Source organism: Polyodon spathula, chromosome 5 (genome assembly GCF_017654505.1).
Source record: "Polyodon spathula isolate WHYD16114869_AA chromosome 5, ASM1765450v1, whole genome shotgun sequence".
NCBI classification, from domain to species: Eukaryota; Metazoa; Chordata; class Actinopteri; order Acipenseriformes; family Polyodontidae; genus Polyodon; species Polyodon spathula.
The window spans coordinates 9005309-9029257 of NC_054538.1; the positions used below are offsets into that span (position 1 = coordinate 9005309).

At 38.3% G+C, this 23949-nt stretch overlaps 1 protein-coding gene across 3 annotated transcripts in view; it reads left to right on the plus strand.

The window, feature by feature from the left end:
• The first annotated feature begins 2879 nt into the window (after positions 1 to 2879).
• greb1 (growth regulating estrogen receptor binding 1) overlaps positions 2880 to 23949 on the plus strand; it is a 50978-nt gene continuing 29908 nt past the window's right edge. For 2 of the 3 annotated variants that reach the window (XM_041249672.1, XM_041249673.1), the window contains exons 1-2: positions 2880 to 2995; positions 23767 to 23923. In XM_041249672.1, the coding sequence (XP_041105606.1) occupies positions 2936 to 2995; positions 23767 to 23923 (217 nt within the window). In that variant the 5' untranslated portion in view covers positions 2880 to 2935. Of the gene's footprint in view, positions 2996 to 21468; positions 21791 to 23766; positions 23924 to 23949 lie in introns of those variants that run through there. The other variant, XM_041249674.1, reaches the window with a different exon arrangement.

The following is a 23949-nucleotide window of genomic DNA, read 5'->3' on the forward strand; positions in this document are numbered from 1 at the left end:
ATCCAGCTTTGGACATCGCCCCATCCTCCCTCTTTGGCTCAAACACCCATACTCGCTCTCCTAGTTTGAAATGCCATCCTTTCTCCCTTTGGTCTGGTGGGTGCCTGACGAGCAGCTCCCTGGGTGTCTGGAGTTCCCTGCCCAGCATGACGAGAGCCGGGGTGCAGTTGGTCGACTTCTGCACCACGCTTCTGCAGGCTAGCAGGATGAGGGGCAGCTGGAGGTCCCAATCCTTCTGGTGCGTAATGAAGTAATCCATGGCCATCAGCACGTACCCATTGCCGGAATCGATGAGGGGAAGGGGGTCCAGGATATCAATGGCCACCCGTTCCATGGGAGCTCCAGTCTTGCGCTGTTGCAAGGGGACGCGGGACTGCGTCAAAGATATGTGAACTCTAAAATGTCCGTTCCTGGAAGCTCCATGGACCGCAGCAAGGATATTGGGCTCTAAGGTGCGGGGGGCCACCAGCAGCTATCCCTCTGTCTGGGTGACTGGCTGTGTAGCACAATGTCTCTGAGGGATAGTTCCTTCCATTGAGACCACAATGCCTTAGTAGCAAGGAAAGCATGCTGATATGTCTTCCCAGTGAGGCTGAGTGTCCTGCAGTAGCCAGAAAAACAAAAGCTGCAAGTCCAGGTCCTGTTCCTGTTGGGCTATCCATTCAGTGGTGGACATAGTGGAGATATCGCTACAAGCGGATAAGGGAATGAGGCACTCACAGCAGCTTCCTTCTTGTGGTTCTCTGTTCTGTCTTCAACCAGTAGCCGCAACCTTCTTGAGTGCAGGGGCAGTGAGACAGGGCATCTTCATTGGTGTGTTTACTGCCAGCACGGTGTTGAATCTCAAAATCAAACTCCTGTAGCTGTTCCAGCTAGCGAACAAGTTGTCTTTCAGGCTCCTTGAAGCTGACCAGCCATTGAAGGGAGGCGTGATCAGTTTGTGTGTAAAATGATGACCAGTGAGGCATGCCCTGATGAGGCATGCCCTAAACTGCTGCAAAGTGGCAACAACAGCCAGCAATTCCCTTCTGGTGATGCAATACCAGTGCTCGGCTTTGCTGAAGGTACAGCTATAAAAAGAAATGACACGCTCACTTCAGCTGGGAGAGAACAGTGCCTAGGCCTTGATCACTGGCATCAGTGCCCAATATGAAGGGGGCAGTCAGAGCAGGGGGAACCAGGATGGGTGCTTAGATCAGGGCCTCCTTCAGGGTGTTGAACACATCTTCACAAGCAGTAGACCACACATATGCTTGCTGTTTGTGAAGCAGCTGATGGAGCGGTGCAGTGACTGTGGCAAACTGGTGAACAAAGCGTCTGTAGTAGGATGCTAATCCTAAGAACCCTCGCAATTGTTTCACGTTGGCAGGGGTTGGCCAGCGTTGTGCACCCTCCACTTTGTAGAGGTCGGTCCTGATCCTATCTTTGCTCACACGATGGCCCAGGAAGGCAACCTCTCGCTGCATCAGGCGGCACTTGTCAGAATGGAGTTTGAGCCCGGCGGCTTGTAAGCGGAATAGCACAGCACACAGGTTAGTCAGGGCTTCGCTAAAGGTGGTGGTGTGGACCAGTAGGTCATCCAAATAGACAAGGCACTGCTGAGGGGGAATGCCAGTGAGAACCTGTTCCATCAGGCACTCAAATGTAGCGGGTGTATTAACAGAGCACAAAGGGGAGCACCTTGAACTGCCACAGTCCTCGTCCTGTGGAGAAGTCGTTCGTCCGGGGCAAGTTCTACCTGCCAATAGCCACCCCAGAGATCGAGGGAGCTGAACCAGGTGGATGCAGCAACAAGGTAAAGGGACCCGTCAACAAGTGGTAGGGAGTAGGAAACTTTCTTTGAGGCATCATTAAGGTGACTGATCGTCTTTTTTGGGGACCAAAACCACTGCTGAGGCCCAGGGGCTGTTGAATGGTTTAATGATGTCTGCATTTCTGTGAGTATTCGGTCGGCTGCTTCTTATCTGGCTCAGGGGAGGTGGTGTGGTTGTTGGCTATTTTTTTTTTTTATTTTGTTTGACGGTGCCATAAACTAAAAACAGTTGCTTGCGCTATTTTGACAAAAGGTAGAGTGTGTTGCTCTACAGGAAGTGGGTGAAAAACTGGACTTTTTACAGATTTTGCGAAAAATGTCAGGGGGGACTTTTGATGGAAAACTGGGACTGTCCCAGCTAAACCGGGACGTCTGGTCATCCTAGAACAGCTGCATTAAGAGTTTTGATACAGTAAACAGTTTACGCAATTGTCGTTACTTCCATATTACATTTATAAACTTTTATTAATATATTTATAAACACTTTTTTATTTCATGAGTATGCAGTATGATGTAAGAAGTGAATTTATTAAGCAGATTACCTGAATTAATGCTGTGTCTTCCTTAATTGGCTTAAATGTTTTTCTTTACACGTGGACAGTTGTCCACATGTCTGTCTTTTAGCATGTTTTACCAGGTTTTACTACACTTCACTATGCTTTTAGCATGATATGTCTGTACTGTGAGAAATTGTTGGAATGGAAGTACATCATAGAATCAGTCTGCTGAGTAAAAGATGAAAAAAGTGAAAACAGTTAATAATAATAATAATAATAATAATAATAATAATAATAATAATAATAATAATAATAATAATAATAATAATAATAATTTTAAAAACACACACACTGACAACAAAATGTAAATGTGTTATATTCATTCTGGAATGTTATGGCGAATATTTTCAACAAGTTACTGTGTATTCAACAGTCCCTACCTTCATGACAGTGGACTCTTCAGGTTTGATTAATGAGGGTGATACTATTTACAGCGCAGGGTGGGGGGAAGTGTCTGTGCCGACGAAAGTTGAAGACACTGCTTGTCTTACTTCTCAGTATAGCAGAGCGTAGAGATGACACGAACGTGGTGCATGTCAGATGCGTTTTAAATGATACATTATACATGCAGTACGAAACCAGTGGATATTTTCGTGCAACCACTATTTACTCAATTGATGCCGAGGTAAGACGCTGTTTTTAGACACCAGTTTGTTAAATTGATTAAATTCCAAAGTGCGGAATGAAGTGGTACAAAGTATCCCCCTGGGCTCATGTTTTATGCCAGAACGATATGCAGAGTTAGTGGAACTAAATCTAACGAGTACAAAACACCGTCGACCACAATCATGGTTGTGTAGTGTTTTCGTCTCTTTAACGTTGAAAAAAAAAAAACATGTCGACTTTTAATGCTAGATGCTGGAGCGCAATGCGGGTATTTTGCTATTCATAAAGTAATTTATTGGCACATAATTAAGAACAACGTGTGGTGCACCGTGTTATGTTCAGTGTGATACACATGTACTCAGTATCATTAACCAAGATAACCCACATTTTTATTTTTATTTTGTTCTGTTATGCTTACACTGACATCTTTAGTTATACAGCAGCCAAAAAAAAAAAAACAGCCCATTTTGTTAGGTTCAATGACTATTTACGATTCATTTTTTTATTATGCAATAGCTACTGTTGTTTAGTTTAAGTGTAGAATGCTTCATTCATTGTCAGTTTGTGGAGTGCTGCCCTACTTTTTTTTTTTTTTTTTTTTAGGGCCCCTGGAATGTTGCAATTGCTGGAGGAAGTGAAGCATAAACCTTCAATTGTTTCTAATAACAACCCATGTTACATTCAGAGCTTAAACAAGTAGTAGTGTTCAGGTAGAAAACATGAGTTTACAAAAGAATTATATATATATATATATATATATATATATATATATATATATATATATATATATATATATATATATATATATATATACAGTTGTAGTCAAAAGTTTACATACCCCAATGGAAATTTCTAAATTCTATAAATTTCTCAAAAACAAATAATTATAGGAAAAAAAAATTATAAAAAAATGTTTGCTTTTGTGGATGATGGAAAATTAAATTAATAGCTAGTAGAGGCACCTTTAGCAATATTAACCTTGTTTAAATGATTAGGATATTTGTCAATGAGTTTTTGGCATGACTTGGACTTTGACTAAACCGGAACCTTGATTTTATTCTTCTTTACCATTATGAAGTAAATTTTGATGTGTGCTTTGGATTGTTAATATGTTGGAACCAGTTGCACTGTAAACCAAGTTTTGTAGGGGAGGATTTCAAATGATTGGCCAATATATTCTTGTATGCTGTGGAATCCATTTTACCGTGTATTCGAAGTAAATAGAGTAAAAACGGCCGCATAGAAGGATATTACCACCTCAATGCTTGACAGTAGGTATGATGTTCTTTTCTTTGTACACCTCACCAGACTTTCTCCAAACAGAACGGCTGTCAGCATGACCAAATAGCTTGATTTTTGTTTCATCATTCCACAAAACCTTTGACCCTAACTCATATCCATCATTCAAATGCCATTTTGCAAACTTTAAGCGATTGTTCTTGTAGCGTTTTCCTAAGAGTGGCTTTTTCCTTGGCCTGCGACAATTGAGACCTTCACCATGAAATACTCGGACACTGGTTCCAATGGAAACCCCAGTGCCACTTGCAGCCAGTTCACTTTGATATATTTGGCGGTCAATATCAGATGTTATTAGCCTTCCACACAATTCTTCTGCATGTTCTTGATGATAGAACTTTCTTTCTTTCAGACCGAAGGAGCGTTGTGACAGTACCATGAGTCTTGCACTTCTTGATAATAGAAACAATAGTTGTAATTGGGATACACAAATGCTTGGAAATCTTCTTGTATCCTTCTCCAGCTTTATGACAATACATAATTTTCTGCCTAAGGTCTTCAGATACCTCTTTACTTTGTCACATATTGACAGCAATCATCCTATGCCTAACCCTTTTATACTCTCTAGGAATGTTCACTTACAATCCAGAATTTTCTAGAATTAGGTTTTGCATTATCATATTGATATTTCAAGCACCTCGTAGACAATATTGTCATAGCATCAAACGATATGAATACTTTTGAATTAGCATTTTTGGAGTTTTGCAAAAAAAAAAAAAAAAAAAAAAAAAAAAAAAAAAAAAGAGCTGCTGAATTAAAAATAAATAATTGTAGACATCTATTTCTTGTAACTTTGTTTCCTCATCCACAAAAGCAAAACTTTTGCTACAGAACAGTTTTCCTAACATTCTTTATTTGAGAAATGTGTAGAAATAATACATTTCCATTGGGGTACGTAAACGTTTGACTACAACTTAATATCGCATTAACAAAGCATTAACCACCATACTACATTTGCACACCTTTTGGTAAAGGGAAAAAACGTTTTGGTTGTTTTACTAAACTAAGAATAAGCATCAAGTAAGATACAAGTAGGAGCTATTATAGTAAACTCTTGAATTGTGTGTTTGAGATCAATGTTGTTTTCTTTTCAGGAAAAAAAAAAAAAAAAAAAACATGTAAACTTAGCACTTTGGCAAATGCTTTGTGACTATGGCCCAGTGCATAAACACTTTCACTTATTGTTGGTGTCAGTTAGTATGTCTGAAAAAGTGTCAATTGAAATGACATTTTTTCCACTGGTTGTAACAGTATCACAATTATTCCAGTCAACAGTCAGTGCATTCAGTAAAGTAACAAGTTAAACGTAATTGAGATCGTAAACATTTCGCATATGCAGACGTTTGTTGGACAACATGCATAAATATACTAAGTAAAGCTGGTGTATTTAATACAAACAATGGCAGAGAATAGTCAGACTGTCCTAAGCTTCACTGAAAGTGATTTCTTCACTAACTTCAACCATTGTCCTGTTAAATTGCATTTCATATGCAGTTGAAGTTGTATATAATTTTAGATCCAGGCTACTACCTCGATTAACTTCAGTATTCATTTTACTGTCTTCCCAGCTGTTGCTTAGTTAAACTTTTATCATCATTTTTAACACATCACAAAGTAGCCTCCTCCTACATTTTGGGTCACAGATCCTGCAAATGTTGTCTGTGCTGGACAAAGTGTTATTTACAATGTAAATATTAAACAGGATCATTCAGTGTCTGTCCACAGCATAAAGTATAAAAGAACTCTTAAGAGCTCTGAAGCAGCATGGGTAATAGGGCTGCTTTATTGTGCTGTAATTGAAGACTTTAGTTTTTATTACCTTTGTTTATACATTTGATAACTAGCTTCCTAACCAGAGTTAAGAATGTAAACCAGTGTTGTTTAGTTTGTTGTTAATGGTTAGTTAATATATAGAAGCCTGTTTATGAACTATTAAAAAGTGCTAAAATGATGTGATCGAATTGTAGGCTGTTTGGCTTAGTTAAGTGGAATATTTTTAAAAGCATAACTACAAAATTAAACTGAAGTAAATGTCAGGAATATGATGTAGGATGCTTGGATATTAAAATGCTTTTTATAAAGCTCATTTACGTGGTTACTAAATAATTAATGTGCATGTTAAAAATATACTGTATGCATTATGACATGCTTTAGGGGAGTTAGGCATAGATGAAAAGTGGTTCCTCACCTTTTTAATAATTAGCCAGACTTCACTTTGTTATTCCCTCTGGTAGGCAAAACAAAGATTTTATCAATCAAGCTTACATTTTTCAAGGACACTTATACTGCTGTCACATCCTTATTCAGCTGAGGGTAGACAAAATATCTGAGTTTAAAAGCTGAAATACTGTCATTTTAACTAGACTTATAGTGTGGGTAGACTCCTGACATAAAACATCAAACATTCACAAGTGTCCAGACAGACAGTGTGGATATCAAGTTACAATATAAACACAGTTGCTTATGTACTGAATAAACAATAAGGATGAGTCTGTGTACTTGAATACTCAAAATGACATTACTGGAGTAATACTTTTCTTAGCAGCATTTCTAAACAAACTTTTAGAAAGGATTGGCTTCCACCAGGAAACATTTAATGGGCACACATTTCTTTATTGCAGGGTTTGACTTACTTTCCCTCAGTAAGTAAGCACATCATTGGACTACCATTTGTAAGGCTTGAGTACTTGATTATTTTATTGGAAATTCCCATACCTAATTAACAACTGACGTAGGTGCTGAGATCAGGGATGCTACTGTATCTTTCAAGAATAATAAATCAGGACATTTTACTGCAAAACTGTATTGTCCTAGAATCAAATGGCAAATGCAGTAAAGATTCTGTACAATGCGTGTCAAATTGAAACGCTAATCAAATTTCAACACTATGCTCATATTATGAATTATTCTTTAGCAGTCGCTTTTATCCAGAGCAGCTTACAGAGACTAGGGGGTGAACTATGCTTTATCAGCTGCTGCTGCTGCAGAGTCACTTCCAATAGGACCTTGGCTTTACGTCTAATCCAATGACAACATTTGTGACGACATTTGCTTTCTGATTGGAATATGGCCAAAAGTTTTGCATCACCTAGAATTTTAGGATGGAGACTTAATTAAACCACACAAACAAACAAACAAACAAAAAACTATAATAACATGATTGATGTATTTTATTTAACATCATGTACTCAAATGAAGTACAAAATGTCACAATAGTCTGCTGGATACTGTAATAGTAGTACAGTATTTCTTGTTAGGTTTCGAAATGACACATTTTTCAATTTTAATCAGTTTTTTGTTAAGTGTATTCAAAATTACAAGGCAGTGTGTAATCAATATGTTAAAGGATACATAAAGACCTTTTTTTATTTTACTGTGTTACGTGTTCCCATGTTTTGCTACAACTGTTTACTTTAGGTGTGTGTATTGTTTAATTTTTTTTTTATTTTTTTTAACATTTTGACCACTTTTTAAAACTTTTATTTGCATTCCCTGCCTCAAGATGGCTTCCCATGTACCTGCATGAACCTCTCAGAACTACATCTCCCATGATGATGGGAAACCTCTCCAAAATCGTATTGAAATAATGGTATATTCCTATACCTTTGGCAACATTGTAGTACATAAATTGTTTAAAATGAAAAGTACTAAAACTGTTAGTTAGGAATATTCAATGCAGTGTACTATTTTTATGCTGAGCGAAAAGACTGGGACAGCCAGATTACATTTTTTTTTATTTTCCTGTAGTTCAGTGAACACAAGGAGTACAATGAGCACAGATTAGAAAGCAAGGCGTTTACATGAATGTGAGATGTAGATTTGTTTTTTAAATAATGCTGCCTAAAAAGAAAGAAGTCTGTAATTTTGACAAGACAAATGTGTCTTCATAATGTGTTTGTTATTTAGTTAGTATTTGTTTCACATTAGAAGCTGTTTCAGTTAATGGCGGGTTTGATAGCAATGCTTGGTATTGTATCAAAGGGAGCTGTAATATACGGTATATTCATTTATAAACACACCCGTAGTTATATACCACGTGGTTAAAGTTATTTGTTGTGTTGCTAGTAATATTAGTAGCACAATGTGTGATTGTGTAGAAATTATTTTTTGCAAAAGTTGCGTAACCAAATTTTGGGAGTTGTTTGCGGACCACCTGGAGTTTACTCATAGACCACAGGTTGGGAATTATTGCTGTAGGGTGATGCAAAACCTTTGGCCATAGCTGTAGAACTGATGTGGTCTTGTGAGTTGAGAAGTGGTCAGGCTAGGGATTGTGGACATTGCCTAGGGGTTCTTAAGATAAAACATTGTTTCTTCAAAATTTTTGAAATAATGTATTGCTATTTTTGTTGCTGTTATTACTATTATTATTACAAATTTGATATTCATCATTTGTGTAGAATAAACTATTTTTCAGTGCTGTGCGATGCATACACATTGTAAAAAATAAATGTTGGTTAGTTCATTACTATTATTCTTTAAAGCCAATTTTGATGAAGTAAATCCAGTTTGCAGATCATGAAACCTTTCCAACTGAGACTGATTTAAACCTTTAAAACAGTCGTTAAGCCTCAAATAGCTTTAAAGCAACACCTGCAGCTGCAAATAACACATGTTTTGTGTAACTCATTAAAAAAGTGATAACTAAGGGATTACCATATGTTCTATGTTTTAGAAAAACTGCTGCCAGGAAAAATAGGAGGAATTCTTGCTAAAGTATAAAAGTTTAGAAATGTACAGTAGACTCTTTCACATCCGATCCTGTAAGATACAACACACTCTAGTAACTGATGTACCTCTAGCGTGTGTCATTTACACATGCTGGTACCAGCTGAAGGATACAGATGGAATCTGATCAATGCGCATTTTATTAAGAGTCTAACATAGGGAACTGAGCTCTTAGCAGGACAGAATGGATAGTCACAGATAAGAGAGAGAAAAAACTTGTGGGAATTCAGTTTCACTTGTTACATGTTGGCACTTAAACACGGTGTCTGGTTTAACCATATTCAATACCTATAAAAAAGCAAGGAATCAATGTTTCTGTACTGTTAAATCTGAAACAAGATTTCTTTCACCAACCTCAAAAAGTAGGTTTGTGTTTGTGCTTTTTTTGTTGCTGCTTTTTTAAATGCCAATTCTGTCTTGGGTTAACATGCACAGGTTACTTTTGCATGAACGGAGAAAGCATCATAAGAACTGGTTTTGGAATGCTGCTTTGTAAATTGGTGAATACTGTATTACAGTGCTTCGTTTGGCAATTGTATTTACTTAAGCAACTACAATGTAGCGTTCTGACTGGAACTAATTAAATCGGATATGATGATGAACGACTCATGATTTTTCAATAAATATATCAAAGCAATTTGGTTCAAGTCTTAAACCATATCCCTATGATGCTAATCACACAGCATTAAGCAAGTAATGTGTTTCTTGTGTTCTTTATTATTTTCATATTTTCTGTGGCATAGAAAGTCTATGGCATACTGGTTGGAAGGTATAACTGCTGTGAACCAATTGCAGAGCAGTTAGCTGTTAGTTATTAAGCCCTAGTTTGAAAGAACCAAGCTGCATGTAAGACAAGCTGTAGCAACAGAACAGAAAATCCCCTCTCCAGGATCTGGGAGGTCTTGAAAAACAATAGTATGTGAACTCTTTCAGTGGTCTCTAATTGCAACAAGAGCTCTTTATAATCCTTATAAAATATCTGTTAAATAAACATTTTATTATAAATATTTACGCCTGTCTGAATCCTAAACTAGAAGCCATTTTCTAAAAGAATATGATTTTAAATCTGGCCTATTTATACAGTGCCTATAGAAAGTCTACTCCTGCTTGAAGTTTTTGTTCACATTTGTTTGTTTCAGTGCCTCAGAGTTTCATGCTTAAATGATGATTTTTTTTCCACTTATCTAAACACCATACTACACATTGTTAAGGGGAAAAAAAGTTTTATTGGGGGAAAAAAAAAATTATATATTAAAAATATAAAACTGAAAGATCATAATTGGATAAGTCTCCACACCTCTGAGTTAATACTTGGTGGAAGCACCTTTGGCAGCAATTACAGCAGTGAGTCTTTTGGGATAGCAAGCTACCAGTGAGTCTTTGGATAGGTCTCACCCACTTTCTCACATAGAGTTTGGCAATATTTTACCATTCTTCTTTACAAAACTGTTCAAGCTGTCAAGTTCCTTGGTGTTATGTTTGGCGCAAACCCAACACAGCACATCACCCAAAGAACGCCATCCCTAATGTGAAGCATCATTTTTTTTGTAGAATTAATTAATTAAAAATAAAAACTGAAATAGCTTGGTTGGATAAGTGTCCACCCCCCTTGTAATAGCAATCCTAAATTTGCTCAGGTGTAATCAATCGCCTTCAAAATCACACAGCAAGTTAAGTGGCCTCCATCTGTGTTGAATTGTAGTGATTCACATGATTTCAGGATAAATTCAGCAGCTCCTGTAGGTTCCCTCTGCTGGGTAGTGCATTTTAAAGCAAAGACTCAACCATGAGCACCAAGGCGCTTTCAAAAAAACTCTGGGACAAAGTTGTTGAAAGGCAAAGGTCAGGGGATGGGTATAAAAAAAATATCAAAGACCTTGAATATCCCTTGGAGCATGGTCAAGACAATTATTAAGAAGTAGAAGGTGTATGGCACCACCACGACCCTGCCTAGATCAGGACATCCCTCCACACTGGATGATTGAGCAAGAAGGAGTCTGATCAGAGAGGCTACCAAGAGGCCAATGGCAACTTTGCAAGAGCTATTGGCTTTTATGGCCAAGACTGACCAAAGTGTGCATGTGACAACAATATCCCAAGCACTCCACAAATCAGGCCTGTATGGTAGGGTGCCAAGAAGGAAGCCATTACTCAAAAAAGCCCACCTTGAATCCTGTTTGAAGTATGCAAAAACACTCAGGAGATTCTGTAGCCATGTAGCAAAAAGTTTTGTGGTCTGACGAAACTAAAATGCAACTTTGTGACCTAAATGCCAAGCGTTATTTTTGGCGCAAACCCAACACAGCACATCACCCAAAGAACACCATCCCCCCTGTGAAGCATGGTGGTGACAGCATCATGCTATGGGGATGTTTGTCATTGGCAGGGAATGGGGCACTTGTCAGGATAGAAAGGAAAATGAATGGAGCAAAGTACAGAGGAGTCCTTGAGGAAAACCTGCTGCCCTCTGCAAGAAAGCTGAAACTGGGACAGAAGTTTACCTTTCAGCATGACAATGACCCAAAGCACACAGCCAAAACTACACTGGAGTGGCTAAGGAACAAAAAAGTAAATGTCTTTGAGTGGCCCAGTCAGAGCCCCGACCTAAATCCAATAGAAAATTTGTGGCATGACTTGAACATTGCTGTCAATCAGTGCTCCCCAAGGACCCTGACAGAACTTGAACAGTTTTGTCAAGAAGAATGGTCAAATATTGCCAAATCTAGTTATGCAAAGTTGGTAGAGACCTATCCGAACAGATTCACAGCTGTAATTGCTGCCAAAGGTGCGTCCACCAAGTAACAGCATCAAGTATTAATTCAGGGGGGTGGAGACTTATCTAATTATGGTCTTTCAGTTTTGTATTTTTAATATATCATTTTTTCCACACCTTAACAGTGTGGAGTATGGTGGTAGGAAAAAAAACCTTTCATTTAAATGCATGAAACTCTGAGGCACTGACACAACAAAATGTGAAAAAAGTTCAAGGGGGTGTAGACTTTCTATAGGCACTGTATATATATGGATAAACAGCAACACTATCCTTGAAAGAAAACAAGCCACAGGGTCTTTGTAGGTCAGGGCTACATGTGGATGCACTTCTGAGTTGCTGAAGAATGTGCCAACAATTGCTGCCATTTTAAAAACCCATCTTAAAAAAAAAAAAAAATAGTTGAGCTTTACAGAAACCATATTCGTTATCAGCAGGAAACACACATGGTTAGTTTTGACCAACTTTAGTCCTAGTTTCTCCATTCATTCCAAAATGTACTTTTATTACAGTACAAACAGTAAACAACAAAATGACCAGTGATGTGTAACGATCTATTGCTTATATTTTCACTAGATGAGGTATTTTGCTAAGAAGGATTACAAAAATACAATTTGATAAGATTTATATGTGTTTATTTTTGTGTTTTAAGTCCTGGAAAGAAATAGTAGAAAGGCAAAAAAAAAAATAAAAAAAAAAATCTTCAACATCTGAAGAGAGACAGGGTGCAATTTATTGTAATTGTGCAGACTATACCTCGGGCCACACTAAGCCCAGCTGGTACATTAGCAAACAAAGCTATTCTAAAAAAAATAAAAATCCCAGGCGCATTGGCTAAACGTTGAAAAGAATTTCCAATGTGACTGTGATCTTTGTGTCAGAGTGCAGAGGTCAGAATCCAGGGGCCTGAGGATGTCAAAAGGTGGTGAGAAGAATGGCTGGGCTCATTGGCAGACTGAGAGCTCTTTTGTTTCCATTGAGTTGTAGGCGAGGGGCTATGCCTGTGGACATCAAAGCAACGTCCAAACGCTGTTATCTAGCCTTGTCCTTTGGCCTCCTGCTATGTAATAGCCTTCCTTGCAGAGAAAAAAGCACTGGGAAAGCATGATTCAGAGTTTGCTGCACAGGGTTATTAACCCAAAAAGCCCAGCAGATGAATAACATTTGTTTTTTCAACAGTTTGCCTACTCTTTATTATCTCTTCTGCTTTCCCCAGGGCTCCAACTCCTTTGTGTCCCAAAGGGAGGCTGTGGTGGTGGTGGTGCAGTAGGTGAAAATAACATTGACATGCATTATCAAGCTTTCAGAAACTGTATTTATGCATAGTCCTGTATAAAACAGACACTATTTATGTTTTAAAACTTGAGTAGCTAACCCCTGTTGTAGTCATAAATGAAAGTGATTATATTGTACTGTGCACCCTAGTTTTACATTTTAAGATAGAAAGCACACAATAATTAATAAATTAGGGGGTTGATTTAAGTCTACAACTCTTTAACCTTAGGGGCAGTCACAGTGTGAGGTTTTCCTTCATATAGTCAAAAACAGTGTTTCATCTCAAAAACTGTTCTGGTTTGAATATTTGAAATGAAACAAGTAATTAAAACTGTACATTAAGAATGTATATATTTATTTTAAAATAACGTTGCATTAATAGTGAAATAAATAAGTAATCCTTTGTGGTATGCAAATTGGACTGTCTGACTACCACAACTATACTTTTATGGATGTAAACTTATTCTTTTACTTTTATCACAAAAAAGCACCAACATTTATTGCCCTACTTTCCCCAAAGCTAGTTTATTTTGAATAAAAAAAACAAAAAAACAAACCACATTTTAATTCAATCCATGTACTTGTATATACCACCAGTATTGACTCAGCGATATGCACACAGGTAGCATCTCAGTAATTTAAAGGTTACATCATAAACACAGAACAATAGACTAGAGAACCTGAACAAAGAAAATGAAAGGATGAAAGTCCTCAACACCTGCTTGTCGTGCTGCTTTTACTACAGCTTTGTGCTGGGCAGATGAACAGTTGTTATTTATTGCTGAGAATGTAGGGTGCACTGGAATCTTTTCAGTTGATATTGTGGTGAACCCCCGTTCCTGTCTGCGTTAACCGAGATCGCTACATTGGTGTGAGAAGTGGCATGCAGGTACCCCGGCACACACTCTTCGGACTGCAGCCTGGTGAGCAAGTCCGGGGCAGACTTGAGGCTGGCAGGGGAGAGTGTAGTGTGAACGGGGGAAGACAGCAGCAGATCTGGTAGGGGACGTAATCACACACAAAGATATAAGCCCGATATATGCTTCTTGCAAAGGAGGCAGCTCTTTTGTACAGAGGTATCGACGCTATGCTTTAGTGCGAGAGGTCCCGGGTTCGCGCCTGCTCTCTGTCTGTGTGTGGATTGCCTTGCTTTGTGTGATGTGGCTGCCAGCGTTAACTGAGGTCATTACAATATTAACAGCAGTTAATCTTAATACCCTTGTGTACCATGGAAAAATCAGCATTCTGAAATTAGGACAAGGGCAGAGAGATAAGAAAAATATGAATTATAGGCCAGCCAAAAGGCTGAGATCCCAATCTTAGCTAAACAGGTACTATTAATTTTTATTTAAGGAAAAAGCAGAGCTGCGTTTAGGAATTATTTTTGAATTTTGTTTGTAAAAATGAAAAACAGGATCCTAGTAATGTCAGACTGCATTAACCTACAAATGTTAAATGTATACAAATAACAGTTCTATCTGATTATACTGAAATTCAATCCAAAAGGTCTACCTACAGTGTAATAAAAAAAATAAGAGCTTGGATGGACAGACAGACAATGGCAATCATTAAAATGTTGGCTAGTTCACTCGGCACATCAGTCTTGCTGAAATTCTGTCATAGTTTTGCAACAACACAGCCTGAGGATCATATTTTTCCATTACTGGCTAATATTAGATTATAGTTTTTTTTTTTTTTAATATGTGTGTGTGTGTGTGTGTGTGTGTGTGTGTTACATTTCACTAGTGTAATTGTGCTTCTCAGATTACAGAAATGTGATACATGTATAATAGAATAGTTATAGGATACACAGGCTGTTTATCTTTATGATGGTGTACATTAAAACAGTATCACAGTTACAGGGAATAGGAGTGTTGCCTTGACTTCATCACTTCTGCGTAGAGCCTGACTGGTATTGCTGCAAGTTGCTCAGTAATACTCAGTAACAAAATCAGACATTGTTTTTTTTAATCTATCTTTATTATTATTATTATTTTAAATTTGCACAACACTGGTTAATATTAAGAAAAACATAGTTCTTCTTGCTTCTTATTAATGTGAGCAACCTTATAACTGGTGCCTTTTATGTAGAACCTTTGTGTATTTCAAGGGGCTGGAGCTGGGGCTCCTCCCTTGTGTCATCCCGCTAAAATACATGTCAGTCACCCTATTTAAACTGTAGCCAGCTGTCTAATTCTCGTCTTGCTTTTCAGTTTGCAGTTACCATGCAGACTGGCAGACCCAATCTTAAAACAAAAAACTCTGCTTTCAATCTGTTTAAAATGACTCTGATGAAGATTTTTTCTCTCCTTCTCACTGTCTTCCTTCAACAAATAATTCACCGAAAAAACTCAAAGAAATCCGCTCATCCTGCTTCTCCTCTATCTGACAATACTGGTGAAGATTTCCATCAAGCCTCCACCAATCCTGTTGCTTCAAACTCCGCTCATCCAACTGTGCTCGGTCCCGCTGTCTCTGCACCCCAAGCTCAAGAAGATCCCATTCCTCCTCACCGCTCTAAGTGTATTAAACCTCAGGATGATTCTCCAGTGCAACCTTTTTTTTTAACAAGGATTGGCCCATCGACAAACTCATGAAAGCTTTTTTTCACAAAATTGAAGCAGGGAATGATTGGGCTGCTTTGTTTGTTTCATACTGCAATTCCATATCAGCCGAGCCTGTTTTTCCAATCTTCCAATCTTCACTCTAGTGACCACCTCTAGTTCAGGAACCTCCTCAGTTTCAGTATTTCATCGCCACTGTCTCTCTCCTCAACTGAGATGCAATATTATTTAAGGTTAAGACATTAATTTGGTTTCTATTCTTATTGAAACCTCATACTTTCTGGATCACAGGGTAGTTGACTGTGGATATATGTTTGTTACTCTAAGATCTCGGGATCCTTGGCTGTGTAAAAAACTCACTTTTAAAAAATGTGTGCTTGCAGTTTCTGTTTTTTGCGATGTCCTTTGTAAAGTTTATGGTCACCGACAACAAGAACTGGACTCATATTTATTTAACATTCTTGGTCAGATATGGCAGTACCATTTTTTTTTTTATCTTGAATAGATTCTTCGATGTTCTCCGTGCTAACGCTTGCAGAGTTTGTGCTTCCACCACCCATTCTACCTCACTGTGTCCAAATGAAGCCTCCTCTTCAGTCTGTTCATCAGGCTCAAATTATTCTTCCCCTACTGTTGACAACACTCCTTTTTTAGTAATCGTGTCTCTGCAGTTTCTCCTATTCATTCTTTAGCTCTGTCTGCTTTTTCAAGAAGCAAAGATCCTCATGGAAGACCCTTCAGATATTCCAGTGGCAGGCAGCTGTACAATAATTTAAATTCCTCATTCTTCATTTCCAAAGGATGCTGTTTTTTTACATATGTGCAGTTTCTGTGGTGATGCTCATTCATGTTTCATCTGCCCTCTTTCATCTAAATGAAATTCATCATTACTAATCGCCTCTACCCCCATCAACATCCTGGGTCTATCAGATGCTCTTCAATATCACCCTGGTCGATTTTTGTAAATTATCTAATTTCTGGCCTTACTAATGGTTTCTCTACTATCCCTTCTTCCTCCACTGCTTGTAAAAACCTCCAATCTGCTATAAAGGAACCAGAAGTCATCGATTCTCTCATCAATTATGAGATCTCAGATGGATTCATGGAGAGCACTCCCTTCCCTAAATTTTGCATTAGTCCTATTGGAGTAGCCACAAGGAATCTGTCAGGCAAGTGCCTCATCGTTGACCTCTCTGCCCGTTGCGGCTCTTCTATCAGCAGTATTAACTCTCTAATTCCCTCCGATCAGTTTTCTCTTCATTACATCAATGCTATCCATTCCATGAAAATATCTGGACAGGGTTCCTGGTTAGCTAAAGCAGACATTTCCGATGCCTTCAAAGTCATGCTTATACTCCCTTCTCTCTCTCATCTTTTTGGTATCTGATGGAAGGGGCAATTTTACTTTTCAACTAAACTAACTTTTGGATGCCGCAGCAGCTCTAAGATTTTTGATTCCCTCTCCAAAGCCCTCTGCTGGATTCTGCTCAATATTAATCAAATACCCTTTCTGCTGCCTGACTGGACAACTTTCTCCTTATATCGCCTCCATCAGCACCTCCAGCTGAAGCTTAGAACTCAGTCTCTCTTTTCAGCAGTTGGTGTCCCCCTCTCAGAGGAGAAAACCATCAGTCCAGTTCGCTCTCTTGAGTTCCTAGGAAAAACTTTGGACATTATCCAATTTGAAGCCCGACTGCCTCTCGATAAACTGGAACTCATTCGCTCTCTCATTCAATCAATTGAGATCAACTCCATTCCACTTCTAAATTGAACATTCATTCACTCCTGGGACATTTAAAATTTTCCAATTCGCATCATTCCTCAAGGTAGAAATGTATTCCTCGTCTTCTTGCTCTCTCTACAACAGCTAAAAATCTCAACTCTCACATTAATATTACAGCTGAAGCCCGGAAAGACATTGGGATGTGGTCCTCTCTCCTACAGCACTAGAACGATGTTTCTCTGTTTCTGCCCCCACGACCTGTCACTTCATACAGGTGCTTCTCCTATCGGTTTTGGTGGAATTTTTCTTAATCAATGGTTCTCAGATGCCTGGCCTCCAGAGCTTAAATCCACAGCCTTACTTGAGGTATTCGCTACTGTCGTTGCAGCCTATCTTTGGGGCCCATTTTGGTAGAAAAAAATCTATCTTAATGTTTTGTGATAAAATGAGTAGTTAGATTAGTTAAAAAGAAATTGTAATTAATCATAAACTAACATTTCTAACTAACAATTTTCTGTCTTCTTTGCATTGGTGGCACAGTTGCGGGGAGCCGGGGTCCTCTTTTGGGGGCACGTAAAGCTAACTTCCCAACCTTAGAGGCTGACAATGTCTTCTCATCTTTTGAGAGGAAAGTTCCCGCTGGAAAGGACCCCCAGCCAAAAACTTTTCTAACTACATATCGTTTTCCATTCTCCTCCTTAAATCTATTCATTTGCACCCGTGCCAGTCTCCCCCATTGGAGAGCAAAGCTTGCTTCCTACTTTCGCACTAGTCATTGACTCAGCTTATCGAAGGTGGCTCTTACAGCTGGGGGGGGGGGTGGTAATGACCTCTGGCCCTCTTTATGTGTTTATTTCTTATTCTCTTTTCCAGCACTTTTGTTCTCGCTGCATAGATTGCGAGGTTCTCCGTGTGGCTTTGGAGCGTCAGCCGAGTCTGACCTCTATCAATTAATTTCAGTAAACCAGGGAGACCTTAGTTCATCCTCTATCCTTCCTTAGTTTCCCCCTGGGGGAAGTTCCTCCCTTTCCGGCTTTGAAGCTCGATCGGTTCGGCCTCATCTCAGCGAGGGCGGTTCTCAGAGTAGTCAAGGGGAAACCCCTATTCTGTTGGATGCCACAAGCACTTAGTCTTTATTCTAGTAGCCCCTTCATGCAGGCCTGGCTCCTGCCTCGTGAATATTGGATATTTGCATGTTTTCTACAGATTCAAATGATATACTGTTGCTTCCTTTACTACCTCCTGATTTAGGTCACATGGGGTCAGACTATAGAAATAAAACCTGTGAGTGTTACATGAACTGAGTTTACTTTTCTTTCTGCAGGTGAAAGAGGGATTTTGTTCAAAACTTCCTGAAATAAATTGTTTTTAAATCATTTAAACCTTTTGTGCACATCCAAAAAACACCTTTTCATTTTTTTATTTTAAATGTTTGCTCCTCCAGCATGTCCTCCAATTCCCTACACTAGTGATTCATGCTATTACTACAGTAAATGCAGTACCAGTGTTGTTCAAACTGTAAACAACTTCTCAGTCTAACATCCTTTTCTGTCTCTCCCTTTTGATAAAGTATCTGAACTGAAAAAAAGCTGCGCTGGCACTTCATAACAAAGACATCTTATTCAGCATTAGTTTTATAACTACATAAACATTAGGCCTATTACGTGGTTATCTTTCCTAATTTATTTACCTTTTTGCTGCAAGAAGAGCTGCAGCTTTTTCCGGGAGACGTAACGCTTCAGCCCAGCTCCGGCAGCCAAGCCTGGGCCAAGATCATTCCTCTTCCCCTCTCCCGACCAGCTCTCCTTCTCGCACTTTGTTTGCTTGTCAGTTGCTTCAAACTGAACTCCCAACTGCGGTTAAGCCAAGCTATTCATAGTTTAAAAAACTCTAATTAAAATGATCCACGAATGGGTATTGTTGCCTTTTTTTGTAAAAAATGTACCGTTGATTACATGGTGCTTTATGCATGGTTAATTCACAGAAAGTTACATTTTTGCTTCACTATATGTGCATTATAGAGAGAAAGTTATTTTATTTTGTATATTACTTAGATGCGTGTTGTTATGTGTCCCGCGGCGCCCTCACTCCCTCCCGTTTATAACGCCCTTCGTTATAATGTGTGTGTCCCCCCCGAGACACGCGCTATAGTGAGGGAGCACTGTATATATATCTTTTCAGAGTCTCCCACATGCCTTTTTGCAAATTCCAAGCAGGATTTTACATGGCCTTTTTTCAGAAATGGCTTCCTTCTTGCCACTGTTCCATACAGGCCAGATTTGTGGAGTACCTCAGCTGTTGTTGACACAGCTATTGTTGTAGGTCTTTCAGAGTTGTCATTGGCCTCTTGGTGGCTTCTCTGCCCTTCTTACCCGGCTGCTCAGTTTGGGAGGATGGCCTGATCTAAGCAGATTCTGGTTGGTGCTCTATATCTTCCAACTTCTTAATGATCATCTTGACTGTGCTCCAAGGGATATTCAGTGCCTTTAAAATCTTTTTATACTCCTCCACTGATCTGTGCCTTTCCACAACTTTATCCCACCACAGTTGTTTTGAAAGCTCCTTGGTCTTCATGGTAGTATCTTTGCTTTGAATGCACTACCCAACTACGAGACCTTACAAAGACAGATGTATTTAATCTGAAATCATGTGATCCACTGTTATTGCATACAGATGGACTCCATTTAACTTATTGTGTGAATTCTGAAGGCAGTTGGTTACACCTGAGCTTATTTAGCAGTGTCATAGCAAAGGGGGTGAATACTTATCTAACGAAGACTTTTCGGCTTTTATTTTTAATTGATTTTTTGTTTGCTATCTCTTTAAAGTGTGTTGAAATATATTTTGGAAATAGTAACAGAGTGAATTCGAAAGAGGAACAATTTAATAAAAAAAACAAAAAAAACATTATTTTAAAAAGAAGGATTTGTCTCACTGTGATATATTCTGAGTTCTAATGTCAGAATCGGTGCAGTATTGCTGTCAGTAGTCCCAGGTGAGAGAACACTAAAAAAAAAAAAAAAAAAAAAAAAAAAAAAAAAAAAAAAAAAGTAGTGAACAAGTAGTGTTTATTGTGAAGAATATAAATGAATCTGAAAAAGGTTGTGATTTGTTGTTACCAGGAAACGGGAAACACTTAGGTTGTTACTCATTTGTTCCATGGTAGTTGGTAATCCATTGCCTGTGATTTATAAAAACAATTTTTTTTTTGTTTTTGGAAAACCAGTGCTGGCTTACTTGCTCAAATACTGTCCCTTTTACTCATTGTCAAGACCTTGAAACCCTAAATGTGTGTGTATTCCTGCTGAATTTCTGGGGCTTTTATCGCTTAGCAAAGAATAACTTGGCAGCATCATAAAAAAAAAAAAAAAAAAAAAAAAAAAAAAAATGCAATTATCCAATGCAACCTAAATTCAGATCTGTAATTATACATAGGCCCCAAAAATATTTAAAAATCAATACAAACTTTGTCGCTAAGCAAGAAAATATAATGCTTTAATCTCAGTAACAATGGAACATAAGACATAATTTGAGAACACAATGAACAGTAATTGTCTCTCCCTTTGGCCTTAATTGCAGTGTTTTCAGATCAAATTTAGAATCTTATGACTTGGTGTGAGGAGAGTGTTCATTATCCATAGGAAAGTGTTCTTTGGAATCCTGAGTCAAACAGCAACATAAGCGATCCATTAAAAATGATAACCTAAAACCCATTTAAAAGGTATTTTATAATAGTGTTAATATCCTACACAAAGGTTATTAACTACCAGATTATTGACCTGGTGACTGTCAATGTGGTCAGTTATTTACTGTAGCCATTGTCCACTTTTCATGGGAATGAAACTAATAAGCACTAGCATTGTAGAAAGTTAGTATCAGTAGCATTGCCAAAGAATTCATGACTATTTCTATGTAATACTATTTACATATAGTTAATTCATCTCCAGAAATATCAAATTACAAATTTCAGGGTGATATCTGAATTTATTTTGAAGCCAACTGTATATTTAAATGAGTCGTTCAGGTATGATTACATTTTTTAATACAGGGTCATTCTGTGACATTTGCACATTTGTAACAGAGCTGCTGTGATTGCATGATGCTATGTGTTAGCAGTTTCTGCAAAGTGCCTCAGAGAGAACAGTCTGACCTAGCATTGCATGTGCTTGGACATGTCAGGCACTTCTTGTTGTATTGAATAAACAATTACAAAGAGGCACACTGTGTGTAATTCAAATAAACAACGCTTCTAGAACAGATTGTTAGGTTCTCCATTAGACATCCAGTAACTGTATAGAGATATGAGCAGTATAAAGAAAGAGGGTGAGAGAATGATTTACTTGCGCCTGCAGTGCTTTGAAATTGTTTGCAAATACTCTTCAGCAATGCCTGTCTCTTTGAAATTGCATCAAGGAAGGCATAAAGGTACATGCTACAGGGCTGTAAGTATTTGATAAGGTATGTACTTTCTTATCTGTTTCTTTATATATAGCTAGTTATACTGATGTTGAAAATGTATACATTTAGAAAAGTTTAGTGTTTTGAAGAGTACTGTGTTTTTTTTTTTACTTAGTTACAAGTTATTAAGGAAAGATGATATATGTATTTTTACTTTCATACATTAAAGAGAAACTCCTCTAAACATCTGTGGTTGACCAGGGTAAAAGTGCAATTTACATTCAAGGTTTCATGCTTGACAGATGGGATGTGTTACTGTGTCTGCAAGAATATTGGGTTTTAGATGCTTGCATGAGGTGTTGAAAATAGGGGTTTGTAGCTGATTTTTCTGACAGACCAGGCAGATTGCAATGGCTTATGGCTGCACATGGTTCAGGACAATCTCCGTAGCCTGTCTGTGTTCTTTTATTCACATGGTTCACATAACCTTTTACAAAGGTGCCGGATTACTTTATATAATTCATTTTTTGGCTAGTTGATTAATTAAGCAAACTTCCTTGTTGCTGAAGGCTCTGCCATCTGGTAGTGAACAAACTAACATGGAAATTCGAAACCATACCGTGTGTAAATACAAGAGATATGCTATTCCATGTGCCAGTCAATCTGTGTTTAAGCTGGCAAAATCTTTGAACCACCTTGCTTTGGTATGCACATCTTCTATAGTCCCAGATAAGCGTTATGTTGAGTGAACTTTTGTCACTGGCTTATTTAGTGGTGGGGTGTGTTTGGAGTAATGAAAGTTAATCTGTCTAGACTGATGCTTGAAAGTTTTCAATGGCAACTTGAGCTTTAAATTGTAACATGCATTGTTTGGGAATAATTAAATGCTACTTGCAAGAGGAAATAGCTTCTAGTTTAAAGTACCTGTAAACAAAAACTCATCAACTAAATTGGTTTGAAGACAACCGTACTCGTCTATACTGTATTGTGTGTGTGTGGGTGTGTGTGTATGTGTGTGTGTGTGGGTGTGTGTGTGTGTGTGTGTGTGTGTGTGTGTGTGTGTGTGTGTGTGTGTGTGTGTGTGTGTGAGTGTGAGTGTGAGTGTGAGTGTGAGTGTGTGTGTGTGTAAATCAAAAGAACGTGCTGCAAAGCTTTTTGTTTAATGAATATCCCTGGTATAGAAGGTTTTGTTGCATGTAAAACAAAGACATTCACCAGACACTACAGCTGGCTGGCTTTTGCTGATTTTTTTCTTGCATTCAGAACATTACTGAACTTGTTAATAGAAATTGTAAAATTGGGAGGTTTCAAAACAGGTGTCATGGACAACCAGTGAAGTCAAATATTGCTACTGTTGCTACTGTAGACCTGCCACAGTGCTGCCTGTTATAAGTAATTTAAAACAATTGTCTGCCACACCGGCTGTAAATACAAAATTAGAACAAGCAGAAAATGGCCCTGTTTTTATATTCAAATATACACATTTGTTCAGGGAATAAGGGAAGTAACATCTTGTTTTGTGGGCTCTCCTTAGTGTTGATTGTTTCCAGAAAAACAACAACAAAAACAAGTTGTCAATTAAACAGAGCGATTCTTAGAGCAGAATGCTGTCCTGAGCTCCTCAACTCATTTGTGATTGAATAGACGTTCAGCTTGGCTCACACGAAAGGGAAAGCAGACTGAGTTTCAGACAGTTTACGACTGTTTCAAATGGATGCTCTGTGCGTGGCACGGCAAATTAATTCCAACTTTGTGAGAGATTGCTGATGGCATCCATAAAAAGGTGTCAAATCCTGCCATCTCTCTGTTAAGTGCTGTTACTTCCTGTCATTTACTAGCAGGGTGCTGCGCTTGCTTAGTGTTGATCTCCTTTCCCTCTCTCTCCACCCCTCCTCTGTAAGACTGAGCCCAAAGAGAGAGAGATTCTTTTTTTGTTTCAGTTTGGTCTTGGCTCTTTCATACTCATCTTTGCAGGGATATGTTAAACATGCTTTGTTACAAAAATCCTGAATGTGGTTCATTCTTCTTTTGAAAAGATGGGAAATTCATATGCTGGGCAGCTGAAGACAACACGTTTTGAAGAAGTCTTACACAATTCCATTGAGGCTTCCCTTCGCTCCAATAACATAGTGCCCAGACCTGTCTTCTCTCAGCTTTATCTGGAAGCTGAACAGCAGATCACATCACTAGAAGGTAAGAGTTGCTTTATTGTCTGTTTG